Source organism: Alligator mississippiensis, chromosome 7, assembly GCF_030867095.1.
Source record: "Alligator mississippiensis isolate rAllMis1 chromosome 7, rAllMis1, whole genome shotgun sequence".
NCBI lineage: Eukaryota > Metazoa > Chordata > Crocodylia > Alligatoridae > Alligator > Alligator mississippiensis.
The window spans coordinates 65,824,101-65,848,455 of NC_081830.1; the positions used below are offsets into that span (position 1 = coordinate 65,824,101).

Sequence of the window (24,355 nt, forward strand, 5' to 3'; positions counted from 1 at the left end):
ACAAAGGATTTGACAAAGGACCTTTTTATTTTTCAAAGAACAATTAAATATTTTCGTTCAAATTTCAACTCTTTTTCACAAATGCTTGTACAAATGAATTTTTCATTTAGAAAAGTTCTTAGAAAGCAAAAGTGCTGGGAATCCTGTTCAAATATACATTCACACATGAGTATGCATTTCAAATATATATATTTCAGAAGTAATTGTGCCCAATCTATTCCCAGTGGCCAGCTTTAAAGGGTTTTTTTTTATTTTAAAGTCATCCAGTCAAGAAGCAAAAACAAGACAGTGGGACCTAAGTGACAAGTTATACAGCACACACAACAAATTAGAAGAGAAAATGTGAAGGAGTTGTCATTGTAAATAGTTTGTGAAAAAATCCCACACTAGAATATGCTTGTGTAATGAAACCATTCACCCTATAATTATGCACAGCAAAGGATTACATTTTCAACCACTCTGTTTGCAGGTAACTTGTTAAGTAGAAAACAGTTTTGTTTGATTCCAGTTAAGATGCAGATTATTTTAGATGCAAAAGAGAAGGGGCGGGGAGGCGAAACCTCTGGCATCTTTTTGGAAATAAAACAAGCAATGTGCTAAGTCCCCAGGGATGCAGTTCAAGTTCTCACTGAACATACTTCAGGGGTATAGGTTGTAGCCATGTTGGTCTCAGGACAGAGGCAGACAAGGTTCTTTGCGTAAATCTGATATCTCTATTAGACCAACTCAAATAATTGGAAAAATTCTTCTTTGCAAGCTTTCAGGTATAAATACCCTTCATCAGGCTGAGGAAGCATTTGCAGTCAGTGCATGCTCTTCTTGGATGGAACGAATAGTAAAGAAGCCACAGGCTGGTATTCTTGCAAGCATACCGACCTCTGGCTTCTTTACTATTCATTCCATCCAGGAAGAACACATACCAGCTGCAGATGCTTGCTCAGCCCGACCAAGGATATTTGTACCTGAAAGCTTCAAAGAAGAATTTTTCCAACTATTTGAGTTGGTCTCAAAGTATCAGATTTACCCAAAGAACCTTGTCTGCCTCTGAATATGCTAGTGCTTTGCATTCCATAAAAAATGATATCAGCAATATACAGTAGCAATTATCATTTAATTAGAGCCAAAACGTGCCCATGTGTGGTATCACAGTGAGGGAGTTTTACCTATGAAGCTTGAATGCAGTATTTCATTGTACAACTACCCACATTTTTTAAAATATTTTCAAACAAGTCTTAAGTGCCATGATTCATTGCACAGACACAGTTTGTTCAATTGCTTACAAAAATAATTGTTTGCTTTTCATAGCTGTAATTCAAATAAGCTGGGTTCTGCATCAAAAGATACAGTATGTGAGGTCTGTGAAACTCGTATGTTATCAGTTATCTGAACCATTACGCTTGTCATCATAAATACCTCTAGACTTTAGATTATAGCTAGCATAGCTCTGATGTACACCAGCTAAGGAGTTAGCCCTCTGAAGCTATACCAGTTCACACCTGCTGAGGAGTTTTTAGCCTCTCTTTTTATTTAAACTAAATGTAGCATTATAATACACTATGTGGGTGCTAAAAGACTGATTACATATTAATCTTATAGCCATGTAAACACCTTACAGAACATTACATTGTTATGGCACCATCCAACTGTCAATCTTAAACTATGGGGGTGGCAGAAATTTGGGGGAAAGCACGTGGGGGAAAAAAGTCTCACAATTCTTCTGCAAAGTCTGGAAGCATTTACAGGTGAAGAAATGAAAGTACAACAAAGATTCTGTTCAGACTCTCTCCCAAAAAACCTGAGAGTCATAGGCAGAACATATTGTCTTCTGACCCCCAGTGCCAAAGGTGAAGCCTTGAGGTGAAGCCATGAAACTACTTTTCCATTCTGTATAGCCTGTCTTCCTATGCAACATTAGGAGTATAGCTGGTTGCAGTTTACTATTTAAATAGTATGATCCTTTACCATAAAGGCTACATTCTGCTTACCTGGTAAAGGTGAATCTTAAAGACCCCATTCAGTATCAAGTTTTCTTTAGTGTTATATTCTCTTGGTAATCATAAATACATAACAGAATGTCATGCTTCTTCTCCTCTAGGTTTTCAGATCTAGAAAGTCCCCGGAGTGGAGAGCTTAATTATGTGGAACAGTACCAATGTAATATGCCATGGGGTTACATAGAACTACTCTGTGACATGATTTTGATTAGATTAACTGTGAAACAAAATCAGTACTCTGAACTCTGTCCCTGGAGGCTGCAATTTGACAGGCTTGCCAGGATGCAGTTGATAAATGTGTGTCTTTTCCAATTTGAATTTAAGTTTAATTAAGAAATAATCTTGTGGAGGGCTACAAATTCTGCATGAAATCCAAGGTAGTATTTTTTTAATGTACACAGCAAACATGAGACAATATAATCCATTTGTGTGGGTATTGTAAAGTAGTACAATACAATGATATTTTGGAACTGGTTGCTCTTTGATGATGTACAACAAACATCAATCTGGCTGTTTCTAATAGCATGGCTTCTTTCCCTCCCCTCTCCCCCTTCCCCCTTGCTGCTTCTAGGATTAAAGGCCTCTCTCCAGAGACTGCAACTTGAGTATGTGGATGTAGTCTTTGCAAATCGACCAGACAATAATACCCCCATGGAAGGTTAGTGAAAGTTTTAATAAAAGATTTTAATGTGATTGATTCTGGCTCAGAGGCTTACACCTATCATATTAGAAAATTAAAATCTGTTTTCATTAAAATTCAGGCAGGGCAGATTAAAATGTCTCACAGATGATACTGTGGAGTCTTAAATATTTACACTTAAACAAAATGAGTTCATTGCTCATAAAAAAAAAAAAAATTGAGCATATTTTATATCCCTATGATGACTAAAAAGCTGTTCACTTTTCCAAGTTTATTTCCTTTTTCCTAATTTTATCAGATAACTCTAACATGTACTTGTATTTGAATCTAATAGCAGAACGTATTCATGCCAAATGAAATCTACTTGTATTTTCTTTTAATATATTTTCTTGCCTGTTTAGGTTTCTGAAACCTGCTTGTGACCATAAAGGTTCATATATTTTAGGGCCAATTTGTAAATGCCTTGCTGCCACTGGGAAGCAGCCATTCACATTGACTTAAGTGGAACTACTCATGAAAGTGCCAGAGGTTCTCAGGACAAGCAAAGATTCACAGTTAGGCTTGATACAGGAAGGCTGCATAACCCAATACCCATTACATTATCCTCAATAAGAGATAAAATAAAATACATATTTTCTGGGTTGAGGTCTACTGACGTTCTTCTGTCATCCCCTACTCATATAGGCCTCTCTTCAACTCTGCTTGAAATCTAAAACTCCCATTGACTTTGATGCAGAGTCAGAATGGTACATGAATACTTACTCAGGCAGTCGGTTGTGCTATTCCATAGTATGGAATGGTATGAATTGAATGGAATACTTAGTATATCAGAGAGCTTGATGAGGAGTCTTTAAAGTCAGATTCATGTCACTCGTTCTCTGAAGAAGGCCACGTTGTTTTTAACGGTGTATCCAAGCAGAGAGAGGTACAAAATTAGTTTTATCTACTAGCATCTATTTACAAGGTCAGCCTGTTCAAAAGTAGGATTTAAAGGAGTGATAGTGACACATTAGCTGGCACATTTTCAAAGTATAGCATAAATAATAAAGACTTGACCTCTGGTGGCACCATGAATCATACCAGCTCCCCCATCTGACAGAAGCTTGGTTTCAGCAGTGGCTGAAGTTGGCAGCAGTTGGACCACTTCTATTTCTACCCTCTATTGAGTTGTCACCTGCTTCTTTACTTACCTGATAATAGCTGCTTACATGCTTTAGTGTACTCCTCCGTCATCTGAAAACGTGGCTCCTCCTACTATGCTTTGGAGTAAGTACCCTGTCTAATGGAGACTGTTTACATTTGCCTTAGATGTTAGGCATTTATTCAAACTAACATGGCCCTATCCATGTTCAGACTCAAATTATCTTCTCTACCACAAGAACTAGAATTTTTTTTATTTTTTTTTTTAAAGCTTGCAATCTGGGGAATCTGAATCTGCCATGGGTCATGAGGAAGTAAATTTACCAAACATCCTGAAAGTGTTAACAACCTTGCTCTAAGCTTGTAGGTTGAATTTCAGAGGTCTTGATGCTTGTTTGTTAACAAAAACTAGATCAGTCTGAACCCTAAGTGTGGATTGCATTAACATTACACTGACTGACAACACCCTGTAGCTACAAGTTCAGGAAACTGGCCTGAGGTTTTTAAGACCAATGGAGATTTACTAGGTCAAAGAAAACAACATATTGTGTCTTGGAGGGAGAAATGACCTTTTGGCTCAGTCAGTTGTAATATAATGTAACAGTACAGAGTGTATTTTATACGTGTGCACTTTGTATCTGAGACTGTTATAATGTTTATATTCTTGATTGAGCAGAAGGAGAATAACCCAGAAGTGCCTTTCTGAGTTTCTTTTACTATTGCCAGGTCTATTTAAATATATGGTCACTACTTAGACAGAAACCTATTATAAGAAAATTTTACCAACTTTTACCAGGTTTGAACATCTGAGCTATGGCAGATGAAAAAACATTGCAAAAGTTTTCCATGAATTGACTTATGGTTCCTTTTGCATTTGCTTTCTGGGAGCATTCTACAAAATGCTTTACCTGTAGTCACGATCACAGAAACAGCACATTTTAAGTGATAATTTCCTGGAAAGAAAATTCTAAATTCATAAATGCCTAGGAACATGCCTACACCACCTCACGCAGATCATGTCTGCTCCATGAGCACAACCTCACAAGCAGAAGTAGCTACCTTTACAGTGCTAAGCATATGCCAATAAGCTCTGGCTTTCTGTATGTAATGCACAAAACTATAGTGGCTGTTAACTATTTTGGAAGGTAGGCTGTGCAAGGTGGCATGGCATGCCTTACTGAGATACTCCTTGACATGCCTGAGGCAGTGTCGAGACAGCTTAAAAACCAGAAATCTAATTCTAAGAGTTTTACACCCAACCAAGCACCACACGCCCAGGAAATATCTTTGTTTTTTGTTGAAATACTGCCTGGCACAAGGGAGTCCTTGCCCATGACTAGATTGTCTAGGTACTACAGGAATACAAATGATAATGTACAGTTTGGCCAGTCAGTGCTAACCAACACAGTGCAGATTTTGCATATTTAATTCAGATATTTATCTAGAAGGATTCTCACCTACATCATGCTTTAAATACCAGGAGAAAGCAGCAGAACTGCAGAATTTGGAATGCTAGTACGAGTTACCTCATAGTTGTGCTTCCCTGCTTACATTTTGCTTTAGAAGGTAAACTGTTGGTACGAAGATTTTCCTCAGTCAGGTCTCACCCCTTTCAGCATGGTTTAACTCTACCCTGGGGTAAAATCCATGCAACTCCCAGAACAAATGTTGCCATTGCAGTGGGCTCATGCCACCCATTCTGACTGTGTGTACCTCTTGTGCCAGACTGTCATGCAAGACTGTATTACATGTAATCTACCACCCCCGTCTCACCTGTAAGAAGCAGAGCTCAACAGTTAGATGGGCTCTGGTAAGTGTAAAATCCTGGGACTCCAAAGCAGGATTTTCCTTGGGAACTTTAATCTTCCCTTGCCCTTCCTGCTAACTTTCTTCACTGAATCCAAGGATTTTACAGTGGCAGCTAGAGAGCTCATTCTCCTCTTCTTCCAGATCTCAAACACACTTAAAAAAGGAATCCATTTTTTACCACCCCTTCATCCCTGTCAAATAAAGCTAAAGTTCTTCCTACCTCCTTCTTGCATATGGCAGCATTTCTTTTTAAATGTCATAAATCAGGTAAGAGCAGCCTACCTGTCTTGTACCTAGGCCTTTTCGCTACTCTGCAGCATCTCCAATGATCTAGTGGTACCCGTTTAAGTGAACTGACTTCTCTGCTGATGACAGGCTAAAAAAAGTTCCTTAACTTTCTGTTTCTCAAAGACTTGTCTGTCTCAAACCAAAGTACTGCTAAGATACTGCACCTGGAAGATACCAACATATATCATTGGATGCACTTTGCTACATAGTGCCATAAAAGCATGGAAGGACTTTCTTGCTGAACCTTAATGCTTATTCTGTAAATGGATCAATGTGCACCATAAAGCAGATTAATTGAATAGAAAGGATTAATAATATAGTTTACAAAAAAATGTTGTCCCATTCATTTTCCTCCTTTGGCCCTAATGACAGTTTTTATACATCTAGAAATAGAAAAGGAAAGTGATTCCATTTGAATTGTGAATTCAAACACTATTTGAAATAGCAGGAAGTGAACTGGAATTCTACAGCATGCTATACTGCTATAACGCTTAGGTCTTAGGTGAGATTTCTTTCAAAGATGGTAGCTTTGACTGTGAATGGTATGGAGTTTACTCCCTTCATGTACTTCTTGCTTTATTATTTTTATTTTGATTCACCTAGTAAGCTACTTCTATCCCAGAGCATCTGCTGAGCCATCTGTCAACTCTGCAATATCTGGCATACAAAATGTATGTTAAGCTTTCCTGGAGAGAAATATAATCCCACAGTCATTTTCAAATTCTTACTCCTAATGTGTCCATTGTTTTTTTTTTCTAGAGATATTACCATAGGGAAAGCAGGTTTTCTTTGGCTTGGTGGATCCAGAATAGAAAAAAAAATCAATAAACAGGTTGATTACATGTTGTTAATTTATGGATAGCCAAAATGTAGGGAATCATACCTATCCATAGTGAATAACAAATGCCTTATAGCTAGAGTATTCCTCCCCTAACCTGAATTTCTTGCAAGCATAATCTAGACATTGTACTCCAGCACATCATACTTTGAACTAGCTTGAGGAAAAAGGATCAGCCTTTTTCATTAACTGTAGAGCGCTCACCGAGAAGATCTGAAATATTAACCTTTTCGTTTTTCTGCTTCTCTTCCATAATATTCACAACTGCCAAAATTCTGCAAAAGGAAATCCTGTGGTATTTCCAGCCTGAAATGGAAATCCTGAAAAATCTTGCATTAAAATCACGTCAGGAAAAGATGGTCATATTTTGCAGACTCAAGATCTTGATAGTTCAAAGCAACCAGCCAAGCTCTGAGCCTGATCTCCCAGCCTTTTGGGATCTGCCTACAGAGATTTATTTTCTATATAATATGCCATAAATTTCTCTGGTCTCTATACCCTACTTTTCCCCTGTTGGTTTCATTGTTTATATATATATAGTACAACCTCATTATAATGAAACTACAGGGGACCGATAAAAGTTCATTAAAATAGGGTGTTTACTATAATAGGGTTAGTCAATTTGATGCATTATAATTGTGAAAAATTGGTTCCTGCTCTTGGGATTGTTAATAACGGGGGTTTGTTACAAACAGGGTTCATTTTAATGAGGTTGTTTTGTATATATCTTGTCCATTTTAACAAAATCAGAAAGCAGAACTGATTAAAGAGACAAAATGCTGGCAAGTACTGTACAAATCACCTTTAATTCTCCTCATCTAAAACACCTGTGTTATTTATCTGTGATCTCTGATGACTAGAAAGCTTTCAGGCCTGGAAAATGTATTGTGCGATATATGGTTTTGTTAAATACATACATCATCTTGAGGGACTGGATTAAAATGATCTGATTCAATTTGCTTGTGACCTGGAACAGATTTGAATTTTTGGAGTACTCCAGAGTATTTCATAGAAATTAGAAACACCTAATCATCTAGCCCATGCCCCGTCAAAGCTAGATTGTTCCCAACTGTTGCAGTGTGTTTAAGTTCATAGCGATCAGTTTAAACTCTTGTGCTTAGCATCTTGAATAACTGAGTCTTAAGCATTTTTATTGGAAGACTTTCAATAATTTACATTTAGAAATATATTTGAGCGACAATTATAGTCTCCAAGGAGAGGGAATACACTCTGCTTAACTAAAAACTCATATTTACCAAAAAGTCTTTTTCCTGTATCCTAGACAAATACTGAAACATGTTTATTATAACACAAAATCAGCTGTTGAGGAGACTAAAGAAAAGGATTTGCTCCAGACTTCAATGGAGGACTGTATTCATTCAGATGAGAACTATTCCCATTCTCTCTGTTCTTTTCCTCAGCTTTCACCACGGTCATTATTCCATTCCCAACATCCCCTGAATGACTCTTCAGTATGCCAGATGCTCTCTTACTTCATCCTGCAGCCCCACCAGTGAAGTCCCTCTCTGTCCCCTCTCAGTAGGTTTTCAGCAGAGTTAGACACATGCATTAAGTTACAAACTCTGCCAATGTAGACATCTCTGTGAACCATTTCCACAAATGGAAATACCACTAAGTAGAGTTTTGGCAGCATCTCTGATCTGCCAGGGATCTCACAAGCAAAAATCTCAAGTGTTTTGTAGTGGCAGGTGTAGTAGAGTAAAATGTAACAGCACAGTGTGTTAGAAGAGCTTACAAACCTGTATTAGAATTCCAAGAACTATCTAAATAAGTAGTGATGGGCTCATACCAGAGTCCCAGGTCTGAGTTTGTTGCTCAGTAGTCCAAAGCAGGAGGTAGAATCTGAACTCTCTAGAATTCAGTAAACTGCAGTAGAAAGTCATGGTATGTGCAAGGCTCCTTGTCAGGGATCTGTGTTTCACCTGTCTTTTTAAAAAGTATGTTTTTCTCCCACTTTTTCAAATAATAATTCCTTTGGATAAGCAACACCAGTTCTTTGACAAAAAGTATCGAGGTTCTGGATGGGAAAATGCTTTTTGGAACTTTCGCAACTTTAGGCACCATTATTAACAGTTTGATTTAGCAATTTACCTTTTTAAGCAGCAATGACTAAGGATGAGCTAGCTCTTAGCATGGAAAATAATCCCAACAAACCACAGAAGTTTTTTCTAGTAAAACATTTGCATGGGGCTAAGGTCTGTAGACTGTGTCCTGGGATAGGGAATATCCCAAAAGATCTCCATGCAGTGTTCAGCTTCTATTGTTTTACTGAAGAGAACCAAGGGAGTGAGGTATAAGCTGCAGAACGAGCTTCCAAACTTGGGGCACCACTGGCACTGTGCAGGATGGTGAATGTGAAGGCCCTTGGTTTCTGTACCATCTCTGACTCCCAGGCTTGTGTGAGTCATGCTGATAGGGATTTCATTAGCTGTGACGGGCCTCAGCTGTGACTGGCTCCTTAAGATTGGAGGAGGTGGAAAAGTTTACAATGTTCATCTCTCCTGTGCAATGCTACTCAGCCCATCTGGTCTTCACTCTTTCCTTCTGTTTGCATCTGGAATCCATGGAGCAGGGCTGGTTGGCTCTACAGAGGAAGCTGAGCCTCAGTTCCATACACAAGTGGAGACATTGGTGTGTGGGATTTACCTTCCCTGTTCAGTAGATAGATGTGAAAAGACATCTCCTATGATTAGGAAGATAACAAAGAGAAACTTGATAATTTCACATGTTTTGATGCTCTTTATCTCACTGGTACGTTTCATGCTTATTATCCCATTGTTTTGTAAACATAGTTATTGCATCAGTGGTTACAGGAAGGTGCAGGTGGTGTTTAAAAAGCTGTTTGCAGCTAAAAATAATGCTGTTTTGTTTGTGGTTATCATGTGGAAAGGCTCTGCTGGTATTATTCAGTGGGAATGGATTTGTGACTCACTCCCCAAGCTTCTGAACAAGTCATTATCCTCAACTATCCAGGGAAAAAAATCAGAATTAACTGAATTTTGATGAGATGTAGCAGCCCACCTCTAAGCCATGTTGCATACAGGATCCATTAGGAATAGGAGAATTAAAAGACACCAACTTGGGATTTATTAATAATATGCTTGTATTTGGGAGAAAATAAAATGATTCTAAACGAGTATGAGATCAGAACAGCAGTGTAGCCAGCTTAGCAACCATCATTATTTATTTTTTGCAGCAGCAGACAGAACCAGGTTACAAATAATACAGGTGCAAACAGATGAACAATTTTCACTTTTGAATGCTCATCACTGCTAGTTAATTGGAAAATAGCAGTTCACGCGAGTTCCAGTTTAGCCCGTGTACACTCTAGGAAGTGACTGAGACCTGGGTCCAGCAACTGACAAGGCTCAGGCAGATTGTTGCACCATGCTGAGACCTACTGATGTCAGTGGGGCGCTGCATTGACCCAGCAGTGTGTCCACACGTTGTCCATTGCAAGATCAGAATCTAACATTCCAGCAGCTGCTAATTTAAAATCTTGGACAAAGCACATGCTAACAATTCCTTATTTGTAACACAGAACAGGATTCAAGGATTAATACTTCTTTTTTCCAAAACTGATAGTAGTTGCTTGTGTCCACAATGATATTTATTGCAAAGGAGGAGGAAATTTTCCATGGTTTATGGCAGGGGAGTATATGTGGGGTTTATTTATATATTTTGTGCAATGGAATTACTAAGTAAAATATTTTAACAATGATTTTTTCCAAACAATCAATTTCTGTTTAGTAAATAATGGTAATATAATACATTTAATAACAAATTAGTAAGCACCTTCATGGTACCTTTGTGCAGAAATATCAAGGGAGTTCAGTCAGTAAGCCTCAGAACATCCCTGTGAGATAGCTTAGTATAATCCCTGTTTTGTAGATGGCAAACCTTAAGTTTGCCTTCCATGCATTAGCCTGTACTTTGAGAAACCTCAATGTAAATGTATTACATGTCACAAAAGGAACAAGTATGGTGGTCTGAAAGCAAGAAAGAGAGCATGGTTCATTTTAATTGGCGGTTCCTATGCAGGGCTCATCTGTCGGAAGTGAGAATTGTGCAAATAATTGTATATTCATGATGAAAAATAATTATTAGTAATACAATATCTCCCACATTGTCTGCCAGTCTCTAGCCGTTGCCATGAATTCATCACTTCCTTCAGAAATAAAATGTCTTCATACTTTAATAAAAAACTTTAATGATATGAGTAGGAGTTGCCTACTGCTCAGGAAAATCCAGATAATTTTTACTATGGAGACCAAGCTGTCTAAAGCATTGCAAAGTTTTGGATTCAATTGATATTTCTCAGTGTTCTTCCTTTTTGTTCCCTCCCCACTCCCTCCAATATCCCACCATTTGTGACTGCAGAAGCCCCAGTAGGCAACAGAAAGAGAGGCAGGATCCCACCATTACTTAACACTTATTTTACAGCAGAGCCCAACAACAAGGTTGGGTTCTATTGTTCTTGACTAAAAAAGGTAAGATAAATGACAGTCCCAGCTTCCAAACAACCTACAATGTAAATAGAAAGGAAGAAAGCGGTGAGTGAAACAAACAGATCAGGATAGAGTTGGAGATAATTAAACAGGAAGTGAAGAATTCTGACTTGGTGAGTAGTAACAATTGCAGCGTCTCTGCCTAGTCACAGTTGGGTTGCTTGGATGCATTACAAATAAGGGAGATGGAGGCTTGCCATATCTGAACGAGGTATTCCAAGTACTTCCACCTGGAAGGAGCACCCTGGGAGAAACATTTTCATGCTATATTAGAAAAGCAGGGAACTAAGGGAGCAAGTCTGTGTCACTGATAAAGTAAAGGTGGGAATCCTACTGAGGGTTGATGCTGTGCTACCCCAGCTGGTCTCTGTGTACTGTGATACAAATAAATGGATGATGCTCCTTCGAAGCCCAGCGTGTGTTAGCACAAAGATCAGGATCTGACCCAGATGAAGTAACTTTAACCTACTTCAGACTGATAATCCAAGTGAAACAGTGCTCTAGCTTATAAATATTCCCTTATTAAAATATTAAACAGCCTCTGCCTCCAAACCTGGCAGTCACCAATACATTTCTGTTCTTCTGTGATTGACCTACTCTCAATCACAGACCTCTCCCCAGAACTAGTTAGACATCATTGGCAATGCATTTAACTGACCAGAATAAACCCTTTCTATTCTGGTTGACAACATTCTTTGGTTAAACTGGATATCTTTTAGGCCAACTAAAATAGTTGGAAAAATTCTTCTTTGCAAGCTTTTAGGCACAAACACCCTTCTTCAGGCTGAGGAAGTATCTGCAGTTGTTCTGTGCTTTTCTTGGATAGGATGGAATAGAAGCCAGTATGCAAGAATGCCAGTCAGTGAAAATGCAAATTGAGGCAGTCAGTGGGTGCGAAACACGTGGCAGGGGGAGAAGGGGAATGGAAACCTGGTGATAAGATGTAGCCAGTAAAAAGTAGAGAGATTATCTGGGGTATCGGATGTTGGGCAGTTTATAATGTGCCATAAATCCAATGTCTATATTTAGTCTATGATTTTTTGTATCCAGTAGGTTGATGAAGTGAAGTTCATAGGCTCGTCTTTGAGAAGTGTTTTGTAAGTTCCCTTTGAGGTTTAGAACTGAGAGATTGGAGAAAGAGAGTGGTTTTCTTGTGAGAAATGTGCCCTCGCAGGTAATTGGGTATTCTTGTCTTTGATAGATTTTTGGTGTGTGTTCATTCTGGTACGTAGTTGTTTGGTTTCTCCTACATATTGTCCATCAGGGCATTTAGTGCACTGGATAAGATGTATTATATTCCTGGAGGTGCAGGTGTAAGATCCAGGAGTGGTGATGGTTCTGTTGTGGGGTGTAGTTATTGTGGGAGTGGTGGAGATATGTTGTCAGGTTTTACATTTCTTGTCATGGCATGGTCTTGATCCATTTGGTATATTTTGGGCCATAGGTTTGCATTCCACCTATTCTGGTTTTGCGTTCCATCTTTCTGCAATCAAGGCCTAACAGAAGGAGAAAATAAAGGGAGGGAGAAATATTATGAGATTAAAATGTTATTGCTGAGAAAAGATATAAAAGCTAAACAAAAATAACATGAAGAAGCAGGCATTGGTTACCAGTTAGTCTATTGCTTGAAGATATTTAAGGTACTTTGATTATTCAGTACCAAGGTAGTTCCTTGTTCATCATGCTCTTTACTGCACCAGAGTCAACCCACAAAGAAATTCAGTGAGGCTTTTGAAATGAAAGAAATAAAAGTGCTGTGGTCAGATGAACAGGAACAAGCTGCAGAAGATCCTGCTTCCCACTCTTTCATGGAGGAACGCATTTCACCCCAAATAAAATGTAGCAAGTTACTAACTGAAACTTTCTTTAAAATGTGAAGCAGAGTAAAAGGACCACTGTCCAGTTGTGAGAGCGCCTTCACGGGCACGTCCACACATGCAAGCATGTGGATTTGCAGCAGCTGAAATAGAAGCGGTGCAGATTTGAACCGGGGCTTTTTGCCTCAGCGTACGTGCTCAGACATGCACTTTGGTGTGGAGCAAATTATGCCACTTGGGGCAAAATAACCCTGCCTGGCTCCTCCCGGATCTGCAGCCAGGGGGAGCTAGAGCCCAGGGCCAGCACCTGTGCTGTCCCCAGCAGTATAAAAAGCTGCCCTGTTCTGGCTCCAGCAGTACAAAAACCTGCCCTGGCAAGTAGCTCAGGGCTACTCAGTCTCTGGAGCTTCTGGGGCTCAACCACTTGGTACCTGGGGACACCACCCCTTGTGTCAGCTGGACTGCTGCAGCAGCATCCCAAATCCATTTTTAAAAATACCCCAATATTACAATGTTAAAGCAATTTGGAAGCCTACCAGTGTCTCTATCATCATGATAAAATAAATTCTAAATACCTATATGTGTTGATGTATACTTTTGGTTTTCTTCACACATGATGGGTGTGTGATGGGGGGATGTGGTATTTGCAGGAAGGGGTGTGGGGGAAGGCAGGTGGGTGTGTGTGGAGGGATGTGGGTTGATGCGTGGGTAGGTGTGGGGTGATTGCTGGGGGGGACTGTGGGTGTGGGGGACCTTGTGAGGGGGCTGCTCAGGAGGGGTGGGTCCCCTGCCCCTCACAGGGTGCAGCCCCCCCACAGGGCCCCAGCTCCCCCTGGAGGGCCACAGCCCCCATGCCAAGGGCCCATAAGTTACATTTAGCAGCAGCAGTGGGAGTGGGGTGCTCTAAGCCATGGAAGCAAGTCTCTGCTGCCAGGCCAGGCCCTTGGTGGCAGGACCTGCTGCCCTTGGGGCCCCTCTGCTGCCTGGCCAGGCTGGGCCCTTCATGGCAGGACCCAGTGCCGCACGCGGGGACCACATGCCGGGCCCAGCTGCGTCCTGCTGGCCCTTGGGTCCCTCTGCTGCCCGGCCAGGCCAGGCCCTTAGTGGCAGGGCCTGATGCAGCAGGCAGGGACCATGTGATGGGCCCAGCCAGGTTCTGCCGCCCTCGGGGTCCCTGTGCCACCCAGCTGCACCGGGCCCAGGGTGGCAGGACCTGGTGCGGTATGCAGGGACTGCGCACCACGCCCACCGGGTCCTGCTGCCTTGGGTCCGGCCCAGCCAGGCAGCACAGGAGCCCTGAGGGTGGCAGGGCCCAGCTGGGCAAAGATTGAGGAATCTGCAGGGCTGGCAGGGGGAGGGGCTGGGCAGGGCAGGGATTGGGGGAGCAGGCAGGGCCAGTGGGGGTCCCCCTCATGGTCACCTCCCCCCTCCTCCAGCCCCCCCAACCCCTTACTCACCATCACGGGAGCCCTGGTGCTGAACATGTGGCCTGGCCAGCCACGTGTTTCAGCACCAGGGTGAAGGGCCAACCATGGAGGCACTCTGGTAGCCAGAGCATCTCCCTGGAGGACCCAGCCTCCAGTTGCCATGCTCCGGTGCCCATGCCCTGCCACACTTTTTTTTGTTTCGTTTTTTTTAGACCCCTGGATATCCAGGGGTCTAATTTTCTCCCCACACTGCAAACTTGCAGTGCAGGGAACATTTTTTTGTTCCCACATGTGCCTCTTGCCCTGCCTCAAAGGGGTTTGAGGCGGGGCAAGAGGCACATGTGCGCTCATCTGGACGTGCCCCATAGGAGTACAGGTGCAGACTTTATCATGCTTATCTGCTTGTCACTACCTGCGAAAAATTGCATAACCCCTCCAAGATTTCAGTGTAATGTATCCTCTGCTAAGCTGTTTTGCTTGATCTTTTTCAAACAGAGTAAGAATCCTCACGATACAAAGGGAAATCTATCCTGAAGAACAGATGCTGTAGACTGTAAAATAAGTACCAACAAATGTAGCATGTAATTTAATAAGTGGTAATACACCAGGCTTTCTCAATCCATCTTACTGATCAATAGCAATGGTCATCATAACTTGACTGTAGTTTAATAGGTCAAAAATCCATCACATAGATTTAAACTCCAATCAGTTTCTTGTAGCTTCTTCCTGAAGGTACCTAGTAGAAAATGACAGCTCCTGCTGATTGAAAGGCAACCTGTGCTTTACTAGATCTTAGGGTCACTTTCTTATGTTTCCTAGGTCTGGTTTAAGTTATTTTTGTCCACTGCTTTTTAAAGGAAATGTATTATAATGCATAAAAAATAAGTATTAGAAGTATTTTTCCATGTTTTTTTTTTAATGCTAGCATGCTTTTGAATATATTGAATCCCTGAAGTGATGCATTGGACCTCTTAATGCATACTATGCTTTGAAATAGAAAAAATAAACAAGCAAATCACTGAGTCTTAAGCAATGAAGGACATTTAAAGCATTTTAAAACTGTCAGACAGTCTTACTATGCAGTGAGAGTCTCATTCTCCTTGGATCATGATATGTCAGGATATTTTTAAACCTGAATTTGTGGCATCATGTGAATATAAGAGATTCCAGAATTAAATGGTGCATCGGCTGTCTGAAGCCCCCTTTTACTGCGTGGATTAAGTGTCTAATTACTCATTTGTTTAGATACAACTCTAAAAATACGACCCTAAAAATTAATCTTGCCTTCAAGTTCATTGTTAAATTCAAAATGATCATTCTACCTAGAAACTGTCATTCATGCAGAAGGGTGGTTGTGCCCAGGCTTAGCAACAGAGAGGCTTATTAATGGTGGACAGGACAGTGATTATACAGCTATGATTATTCATAAATATCACCAGCTTCTTACGATTTGGGACCAGGACAGAGGAAGAATGAAAAGGGAAAATCTTCTGTTGTCCTGGAGGATTCAGGTTCCTGAAGTTGATGTAGAAATGGAAGTCGCAGGTCCTGCAACAGCACCACAGCAGGCAGTTAGAAGACATCTTTACTGTGATTCTTGAACACCAGGAAGCGCAGGCCAGAATGTCTCATCAGCTACTGCTCTTCACAACACTAGGATACCCAGTTATCAATACTGATTTCATTTCCCAGTATTGACAATGAGCACTAATCAGGAAACACATTCTAGATACCACATAAATAGTTACAGTACTCCCAAAGGGTGAAACTCAACCATATGGAAAAAGGGTCAGACGTTCTACCAATCCCAAGGGCTCAAAAAGCATAAGGTGGCCTTAAAAAAGAAAAGAAAAAAAGAAACAGAGCTAATATTACATGTTTGCGTTCTTTTTCTAGCTCTCTGGCCTTTAGGGAACACCTAGGTTAGTATTTCTTTGCAACTATGAGGGTTGGAACCTTACCTGTTTTTTCCTTTTAATGACAACTGAAATATACACCCTCACTTCATTCCAAGAGTTGATGCCTTAGGATAAACTCCCAAAAGGCCTGGCAATATTTATGAACTACCTGGAAAATGTGTGCACTGCAACTGGAAGGAGTGATTGGAGCAGACATAGACGTACCTATGCTTGCTTTAATCTTGGGTACTAGAAACAGTGAAACTGCGGCAGCACCAGCTGCAGTGTGGACTGTACAATCCTTTCCAGGACCCTGGGGACTTAATGCTGCTGCTAGCCCAAGCTGAAACCTGTGCTGCTCTGGCTGCACTGCTCTTGGGAAATGTGCTAGCTAGATTAATGTAGTGCAGAGATGCCTGTGCATCATGGACATAGCCTGAATCCCTTAAGGGATGCATAGGCCTTGTTCTGGCTTTGCACAAGCATGACTTTCATCCTGATTGAATGTACTGAAGTTAAGGGGCCAGAGGCTCCTAATGGGATTCCCTCTGAAGGTATCATGATGTAGTCAGTGAATCAAGGACACCCAGTATGGCTCTTTATGGATTTGCCAGTGGGGAAACAGACTTGAAGGCATCTAGGGCTCAATAACTCATTTTACAAACCCCAGATGCTGTGGAGCTCAAGGGGAAAAATGATGTCCAATGAATCTTTTAGGGATTTTGACCATCAAGACAAAAATTGCTCCATATTATCCAGATTAGTTTCACCTTTACACAGTAAATTGTATTGGTTTGAGGGAACAGTGCTATTGTTAGACAATGAGGGACTTTTAAGTTTCCATCTTCATGCTGCTAGTTGACATGAATCTTCATATTCAGTATAAAAACTCGTGACTGGACTTTTGTTTTACTTTATTTATTTTTAGAAGCAGCTACATCTTATTATAGATTGGAGTTATGGAAATAAAATCCAGAGAGAGATTCCTGGCATGCAAATGTCCTGGAGCATTTAGAAACTTTTCTGCACTCATCTGTTATCCTCTCAGGCTGTCAATTTTGGTTTATTTTGCTAAGCCTAGTGAAAAAAAAAGTTTGGAATTTTGGAGCTGTCTTGCTGCCCTGGTACTGTGTAAGTTAACCACATGCAGCGATTACATAGCTGGTCAAATTGTAGAGACCTTAGCTGGTGTAAAGCAGCCCAGCTCCATTAAATCACTGGAGCTGCACAAATGACTTATACAAGCTAAACAACTAGCTCAAGGCCTCTAAAATAATGACATTGCATCTCTAGCCTCCCCCATCGTTCTACCAGTTCTAGCCTTTGTCAAAGTGAAAAGCTCAACACTGCCCTTCGCATCTATGGAATTTAACAATTGCAAACTGAGTGTGGTGCACAGAGCTGGAACCACAAGACCAATCAACACTAGCACAGTTACTTTGTCTTATTTGCATGCAAATATGCCATCTGAATGTAGAGTCATTGGGATGAGAAATCTAGCCAGCGGTTTGTTTACAGAGTACAACCTAAACCCCTGCAGCCTACCTTGGGCACTTGAAAAAAGAATTGCCTAAGATTTTGAAAAACAGACCAAGACCAAGTTTAAGCACCTCAAATTCAATGGGCCAATTTTTGCATCCACAAGGATCACAAAGATGCTGTATGTGCCGAGCGCTGGACAACTTCCATTGATAAGACATAGTAATGCTGCTTTCCCATGCAGAGGAGGCAAAATCCATTCAGCACTAAGCAAGGAACCAGGAGCCCAAGTGCTTGAGCATCCTGGGCAGCAGCCACGCACAGGGCAGCATAATGGCTGTGCTGTTGGCGACAGCAGCTGAATTTTTTGTATTATCCCAGCCTGAAGGGTTGGCACCTAGAGCTGGTGTCTTGGTCACCCCCACTTTGTTACGCTACTACAAGAACCTGGGAGTCGGATCTAGTCCTGACTGAACCCGACTCCCTGTGCAGCTATACACAAGTTCACTAAACCTCTAGACTTTAGCTCCTGCATTGCTGTATAAGGAGAATAATGCTAATGCACCTTTGTATTGATCTCTGCAGTCTACGGAAGAAAGATACTTTCTGTGCAAAATATTTTATTAATCAATGAAGTATCACCATCCATGGTCCTAGTCCTACAACATCAAAAATATTTTAGAATTTTCAGAGAAAGGAAAAAGTAATCAAATACTTGGGTGTGGAATAAAGGGATTACAGTACAATGAAGAGGTATTTTTTCTAAAGTACCAGTACCTTAGGGTATCACACGTGATTAGCATAAATCAAGCCAGTTACCCAGCTTTGTGTTTCACCACTGGCACCTTGATAGCCTTATTAAAAAAGAAAAAAGACTGAGTATTTGCATTTAATAAAACATAATTTAAAAATATGTTGAATTTAAATCATGTTTTTTTTCAGTCATTACATTTTCCAGACCTCTTTTTCTACCATGCTGCCCTCTTGTGTTATTAGAGTTTAAAAAATAATGTCAGAAATAGGCTTCACGATCTGTAGTCCCTTGTTTAGAAAGAAACAATTTACATTTACCCACTGCACAGTCGGTCTGTATACATTTACATTTACCAACCAACTTAACCCCTATCAAAGTGGCAGAAATATTTGAAGTTAGAATATGATGTTACAAGAGTTATTGATATGACTCTATATGAACTACAAAGCTGTTTAGGGTTGACATTTTTTTCTTACTGACCATTTAGCATAATTTCTCAGCCCATTGTGAAATTTAATATTTATGTGTTTATTCATAGATTCATAGATGTTAGGGTCGGAAGGGACCTCAATAGATCATCGAGTCCGACCCCCTGCATAAGCAGGAAAGAGTGCTGGGTCTAGATGACCCCAGCTAGATGCTCATCTAACCTCCTTTTGAAGACCCCCAGGGTAGGGGAGAGCACCACCTCCCTTGGGAGCCCGTTCCAGAACTTGGCCACTCGAACTGTGAAGAAGTTCTTCCTAATGTCCAATCTAAATCTGCTCTCTGCTAGCTTGTGGCCATTGTTTCTTGTAACCCCCGGGGGTGCCTTGGTGAATAAATCCTCACCAATTCCCTTCTGTGCCCCCGTGATGAACTTAAAGGCAGCCACAAGGTCGCCTCTCAACCTTCTCTTGCGGAGGCTGAAAAGGTCCAGTTTCTCTAGTCTCTCCTCGTAGGGCTTGGTCTTCAGGCCCTTGACCATACGAGTTGCCCTTCTCTGGACCCTCTCCAGGTTATTTACTGTGGAGAGGGGCCTGAGTCAAACCCTGGAGCTGAATCCTACCTGATTTGAGAAATTCACAACCTCAGCCTCAATTTAGTACACCAGTCCAAGCCAAGGGTCTTTTTTTTTACCTCCATGCTGGTTATACAACTGAAACTACATTGGCTTTAGTAGTTACTCCTGATTTACACTATTAAAGAAAGAGCGGTATCTAATTCCAACGTGCCAGGTCCAAATGTCCAATGTTGGTTGGTTTGAAAGCTGAAAACAAGCCACACAGTTTAAGCCAGTCTTACCTATGAGTTGTGTAACATGCTAGAAAGCAAACACGATAGATAAGAAATATTAACATTCTGTTTGGGCTGATACTTATTTAGAAATAACTGTACCTGCTGGTAAAAAGTGTAATGTACTCTGTTTTTTGCAGTTGTATATGAAGTTGTATATGAAGTAATTCTAGTGCTAAATAGATGGGTTAATGTGGAATTTCAGAGCATACCAATCTTTTTCTTCTTCTTTAGAAATTGTCCGAGCAATGACACATGTAATTAACCAGGGAATGGCAATGTACTGGGGAACTTCACGCTGGAGTGCTATGGAGATCATGGTAAAGTATTTTTTTTTTAAAGTAATGAAGATTTTCATAACATCCTCTAAATTTCATCCAGAGCTTCAGGGTGGAGGTTGAATTCTAACTGGTCTTAAAATCCATCCCACCAAACCAGTTTAAAACCAGTAACAAGTATAGTGTAAAATGAGTTTTAGGATGGATGAAGGTAGCAGAGCTGGTACTCTCACTCTAACTGCAGAGTATATCACCCTGGCACTAGCTCTCCTTTGTAGCAGTGTAGCACCTAAAAATAAATCCTTGATGCAGAAAAGCCCTTTGAAAAAATGAGGTAATAAAGAGATATTTTATAGAGGACTGATCATCTGAAGACAGACTCTGAGCATCCACTGTTAAAAGCACAACCCCAGTACCCTTATTTAGACCATGAAGACATTAGATTTCTTTTGTTTGTATTTAAATGTGTTAAGGTAGAAAAGTTTTAAAACATGTCAATTGGTTGTGGTCAGCCAGCACTGTTTGACAGTCATATATAACATATTCTGGGGACCTGGATCTGACAGGCTGAGGAATTCCAATCCCTTCTTGTAGAGTGGGAGAAACAATTATGTTAAGGTTTCCAAAGGTGCATGCCAGGAAAAGAACATGAACTCTTATGGTCCCCGTAGGAAGAGAGAACTGGAGGGAGCATCCTAAGCCATAAAGTCCAGTCCCATGTGCTTGTGGGCACCACGTATCCAGAGTCCACAGCCCCTTACCACATTCCACAATGACAAATCACTGCTGAAATAAAATCAGAAACATTCTCTAGTGTCACAGGCCAAAAGAAGGGAAGATGAGAGTGTTCCCAATGCACTGCTGCTGGCAGAAAGTGTTAGGTTCACATTGAGTTTCTATTTCAAAGTAGCATCATACTCTGCACTCCCAGCTGCAGGTTGAAAAGGGTATGAAATTAGCAGAATTTACATATTTTTAAAACATTCATTTTTAGACCAGTAAGGGTTTGATCCAAAGACCATTGCTGTTACCTAGAGCCTTTCCATTAGCATGCTGGAGAGTTGATTTAGGTTCAGAATGCCTTGAAAATGTGCTGGTTTTTTGTTGGAATGCACAGAAAACAAAGTACAAACTAGCCATTTAAACAGTGAATTGGGGAATGGAAATGAGTGTTGCCTTGGAGTCTTCATTTGTCAGCATACCCTGGTCCTTAAGGAGGTCTGTGATGTGCTAGTTGTGTGTGCAAGCATTGATTGGTATGCTCTATCCCACAAGGATAGTCTCAGTTAATGTGCCATTCTGTCCGGTTGTATTGATTTTCTACAGGAAGCCTATTCTGTGGCAAGACAGTTTAATATGATTCCACCTGTATGTGAACAAGCTGAATATCATCTTTTCCAGAGAGAGAAAGTAGAAGTTCAGCTGCCAGAATTGTACCACAAAATAGGTAAAGTCTTTTGAGACTGCAGTTTTCTGTCATTTTTTACTCACAAGGTAGTAAGGTAATAAGATTACAGACCTGATGTGTGTTCAAAAAGCCAATACCCTTTTGCCTATGTCCTTGTATATCCTCTGCTACACTTCTATTTAGCAACTGCCTGGGGACCAAAGAAAGAAGCTGTCTTAATGCATGACAAAAAGTGATAGATAATTTAGGTGTTAATGCCTCAAAACAAGGAGGGTGACACTGAACAGCGCACAGGAATGGAACCCCCAGCTCTGATCTCTCCTGTGGGGAAGGAGACTGGGCTGCCTCTGATGCATCACTTTCTTCTCCTGCAGTCTTGAGACCACTGCCTGGCGAATGGGATCTGCGATGGGAATGGGCTGGAACCAAGTGGCTGGAGGGAGAGCACATGGGCTAAGGGCCACATTGCTCTTTCTTTTGGCCTGCTGGAAAATGCCCAGGCAAGATTATGTTCTGTTTTATTTTCCTCTTTCTAGGGAGGCTGTAGGGGTCAGGCTCAGTATAGATAAAAAAGGGGATGATGGACTAAAACAGTGAGGAAGAGGGCACTCTCCTCTGCCAGCAAGACCTCTGAATCAATGGCCAGAACAGCCTCAGGGCACTTCCATACACTTGGAGGTGCGGGAGCCAATGTGAAACAAACACCTGTCTTGATGGTCCATGAGGTCCCAGAGAGCCTTGTTTAAAAATGGACTAGCCATATCAGTGCTGTCCCAAGGGAAAGACTTTTTTTACCATTTTATTGACTGGATGCAGCTGACAACCTACCACTTCTAGGAATGAGCAGCCAGTTTGTATGTTCTGTTTGCATAAAGACACATTCGTGATGTAACAGTATCAGATTCACTGTAGTTTCCTTACCTGATTACTTTGCAGGGGTTGGAGCAATGACGTGGTCTCCACTCGCCTGTGGTATCATCTCAGGGAAATATGGAAATGGGGTCCCTGAAAGCTCAAGAGCTTCTCTGAAGGTATTTCCCCCTGTGCTCAAATTCATTTGTTGAATTTGTGAAAGCATGAAATAGAAGATAAACAGATTCATTGTAATAAGGTTGACCTTACACCCAGCTGCGTTGATAGTTCAGCTCAGTTTCTTTGGCAACCGTTTTTCAGTATGAGTGAAAATGTAATAAAAGATCATTCAGTTTCACTGCCACAGCTGAACGCATCATTCTGAGATTGTTGATTAACTTAATGCAAGTCTTCTGGCCCAGATCCTCAGCAGGTGTGAATCAATACAGATGCACTGAAGTTAGAACCAGGCCAGTTTACACCAGCTAAGAACCTGTATTTTTCTCCAGTCTGGTAACAGATGTTTCAAGCCCTTGAGAACAAGGTCTAATAAAATGATTGCAGGAAGGTTTCTATAACAAAGAAAAGAGGTAACATGTTAGGACCTTCGTTACTCTAATGTCAAGTATTGTTCACAATGCAGGTGCTATTTTTACTATATTCATAGAAGCAGCATGCCTCATGCTGCCTAGATTGTAGATGAAGGAGGAGAAGGAAGCAACAGCTCTCTCCCTGGGTGATGCGCCAAATGAGGTTGATGATCTCCAGTGGGAGCCTTCTCTGGTCAGTGAGAGTCTCTCAAGCATGGGAAAACTAAGGGGAGAGGGAAAGAAAAATAGTATGAGAGGCTTGAAAGGAGTTTCCTTCACCAAGCTAACAGTTCACTGCTTGCAGTATTGGTATTAGCTGACTTACCTACTATGTGTTCCCGGTACAGCTGGAATATCAAACGCATTACACTTATCTTTAATTCTGCATCATGCTGCTCTCCCACTATTGGTATTCCAACCATCCCAAACTCAGTTTGTATACAGATATTGCATACATGTGTTTTATCCATTAGGATATTCAATATGTAACTTTCTACATGCTGGAGCCTTTTTAAGACTGAACTGCTAAGAAAAAGAGCAGAGTAAGGGTTTTGCTTGGATACAGAACACAAAGATCAATGTTCCTCGTTGTTCTATTATAGATGGAATCAATCTGATGGGCCAGGATCTGACTGCAGCCAAGGCTGTTTTTATTTTTCTGACTAGTTTCACTGTAAAATATTGACACACAATCCAATAAAAGGCAATGCTGTCTCTGGTTATTGCTGCAGCCCACCTAGTACCTGCTGTTAACCATGATGTACAGTCCTTATCAGGCCTGTGACAGACACATGTTTGAGTGTTCGAAAAATGGCAGAGCATTGAAAATCTTGTTAATACGCTGACTAAAAAAAACCTCCTCTATCACCTTACAAAGTAAACCCTCCTGGGTGGAGGTGGAAGGCTAAAGGATGCCTTCGTGCCTTTACTATTTTAAAGTAAATAAAATTTCTCACTGCGTGAGGCTGAGAAATAAAACTCCTTAGCACTGCTGCAACTAAACAGATTTGCCACAAATGCACAGGCATGCAATGCAGCACGTAGGAACCATAACAGTTCACTGAAATAGGGGGACCCAGATGCATTTCCTGGCTCTGCCATTGCCTGTTGCATGAATCTGGGCAAAGCACTTAGTAACCCATGCCTTAGTTCAGGAGCGGGCAATTATTTCAAGTAGAGGGCCAGTTCTGGTGAACTGTCAAGGGTCACATGGGTAGCCTTGACAAGTGCCCTGCCCCCTGGTCACCGTCTTGGCACTGGATGTTCCACCCCTAGCCCCTGACTCTTGCCACCAGAAGTCCCTCCCATTGCCCCCAGAAATACTCCTTTTGGGAGGGGG

The 24,355-nt window shown here is 41.1% G+C and overlaps 1 protein-coding gene and 1 long non-coding RNA gene across 6 annotated transcripts in view; one reads left to right on the forward strand and one right to left on the reverse strand.

The window, feature by feature from the left end:
- Positions 1-24,355, forward strand: part of KCNAB1 (potassium voltage-gated channel subfamily A regulatory beta subunit 1) — a 323,343-nt gene that overhangs the window by 287,251 nt on the left and 11,737 nt on the right. For all 3 annotated transcript variants that reach the window (XM_006275535.3, XM_006275536.3, XM_059731061.1), the window contains 4 exons: positions 2,566-2,652; positions 20,123-20,208; positions 21,493-21,613; positions 22,511-22,605. In XM_006275535.3, coding sequence (XP_006275597.1) covers positions 2,566-2,652; positions 20,123-20,208; positions 21,493-21,613; positions 22,511-22,605 — 389 coding nt within the window. The remainder of the gene's footprint in view (positions 1-2,565; positions 2,653-20,122; positions 20,209-21,492; positions 21,614-22,510; positions 22,606-24,355) is intronic.
- LOC109284210 (uncharacterized) lies at positions 7,844-22,583 on the reverse strand. 3 transcript variants are annotated; one of them, XR_009463491.1, is made up of 3 exons: positions 22,496-22,583; positions 15,930-16,030; positions 7,844-12,734 (listed from the first exon to the last, which is right to left on the reverse strand). It is a non-coding gene; the product is annotated as an uncharacterized LOC109284210 (long non-coding RNA). The 3 variants fall into 3 exon arrangements; XR_002091575.2 differs by lacking the exon at positions 22,496-22,583 and adding an exon at positions 12,849-12,966 and having other exon boundaries at positions 15,930-20,123; XR_002091574.2 differs by lacking the exon at positions 22,496-22,583 and having other exon boundaries at positions 15,930-20,123.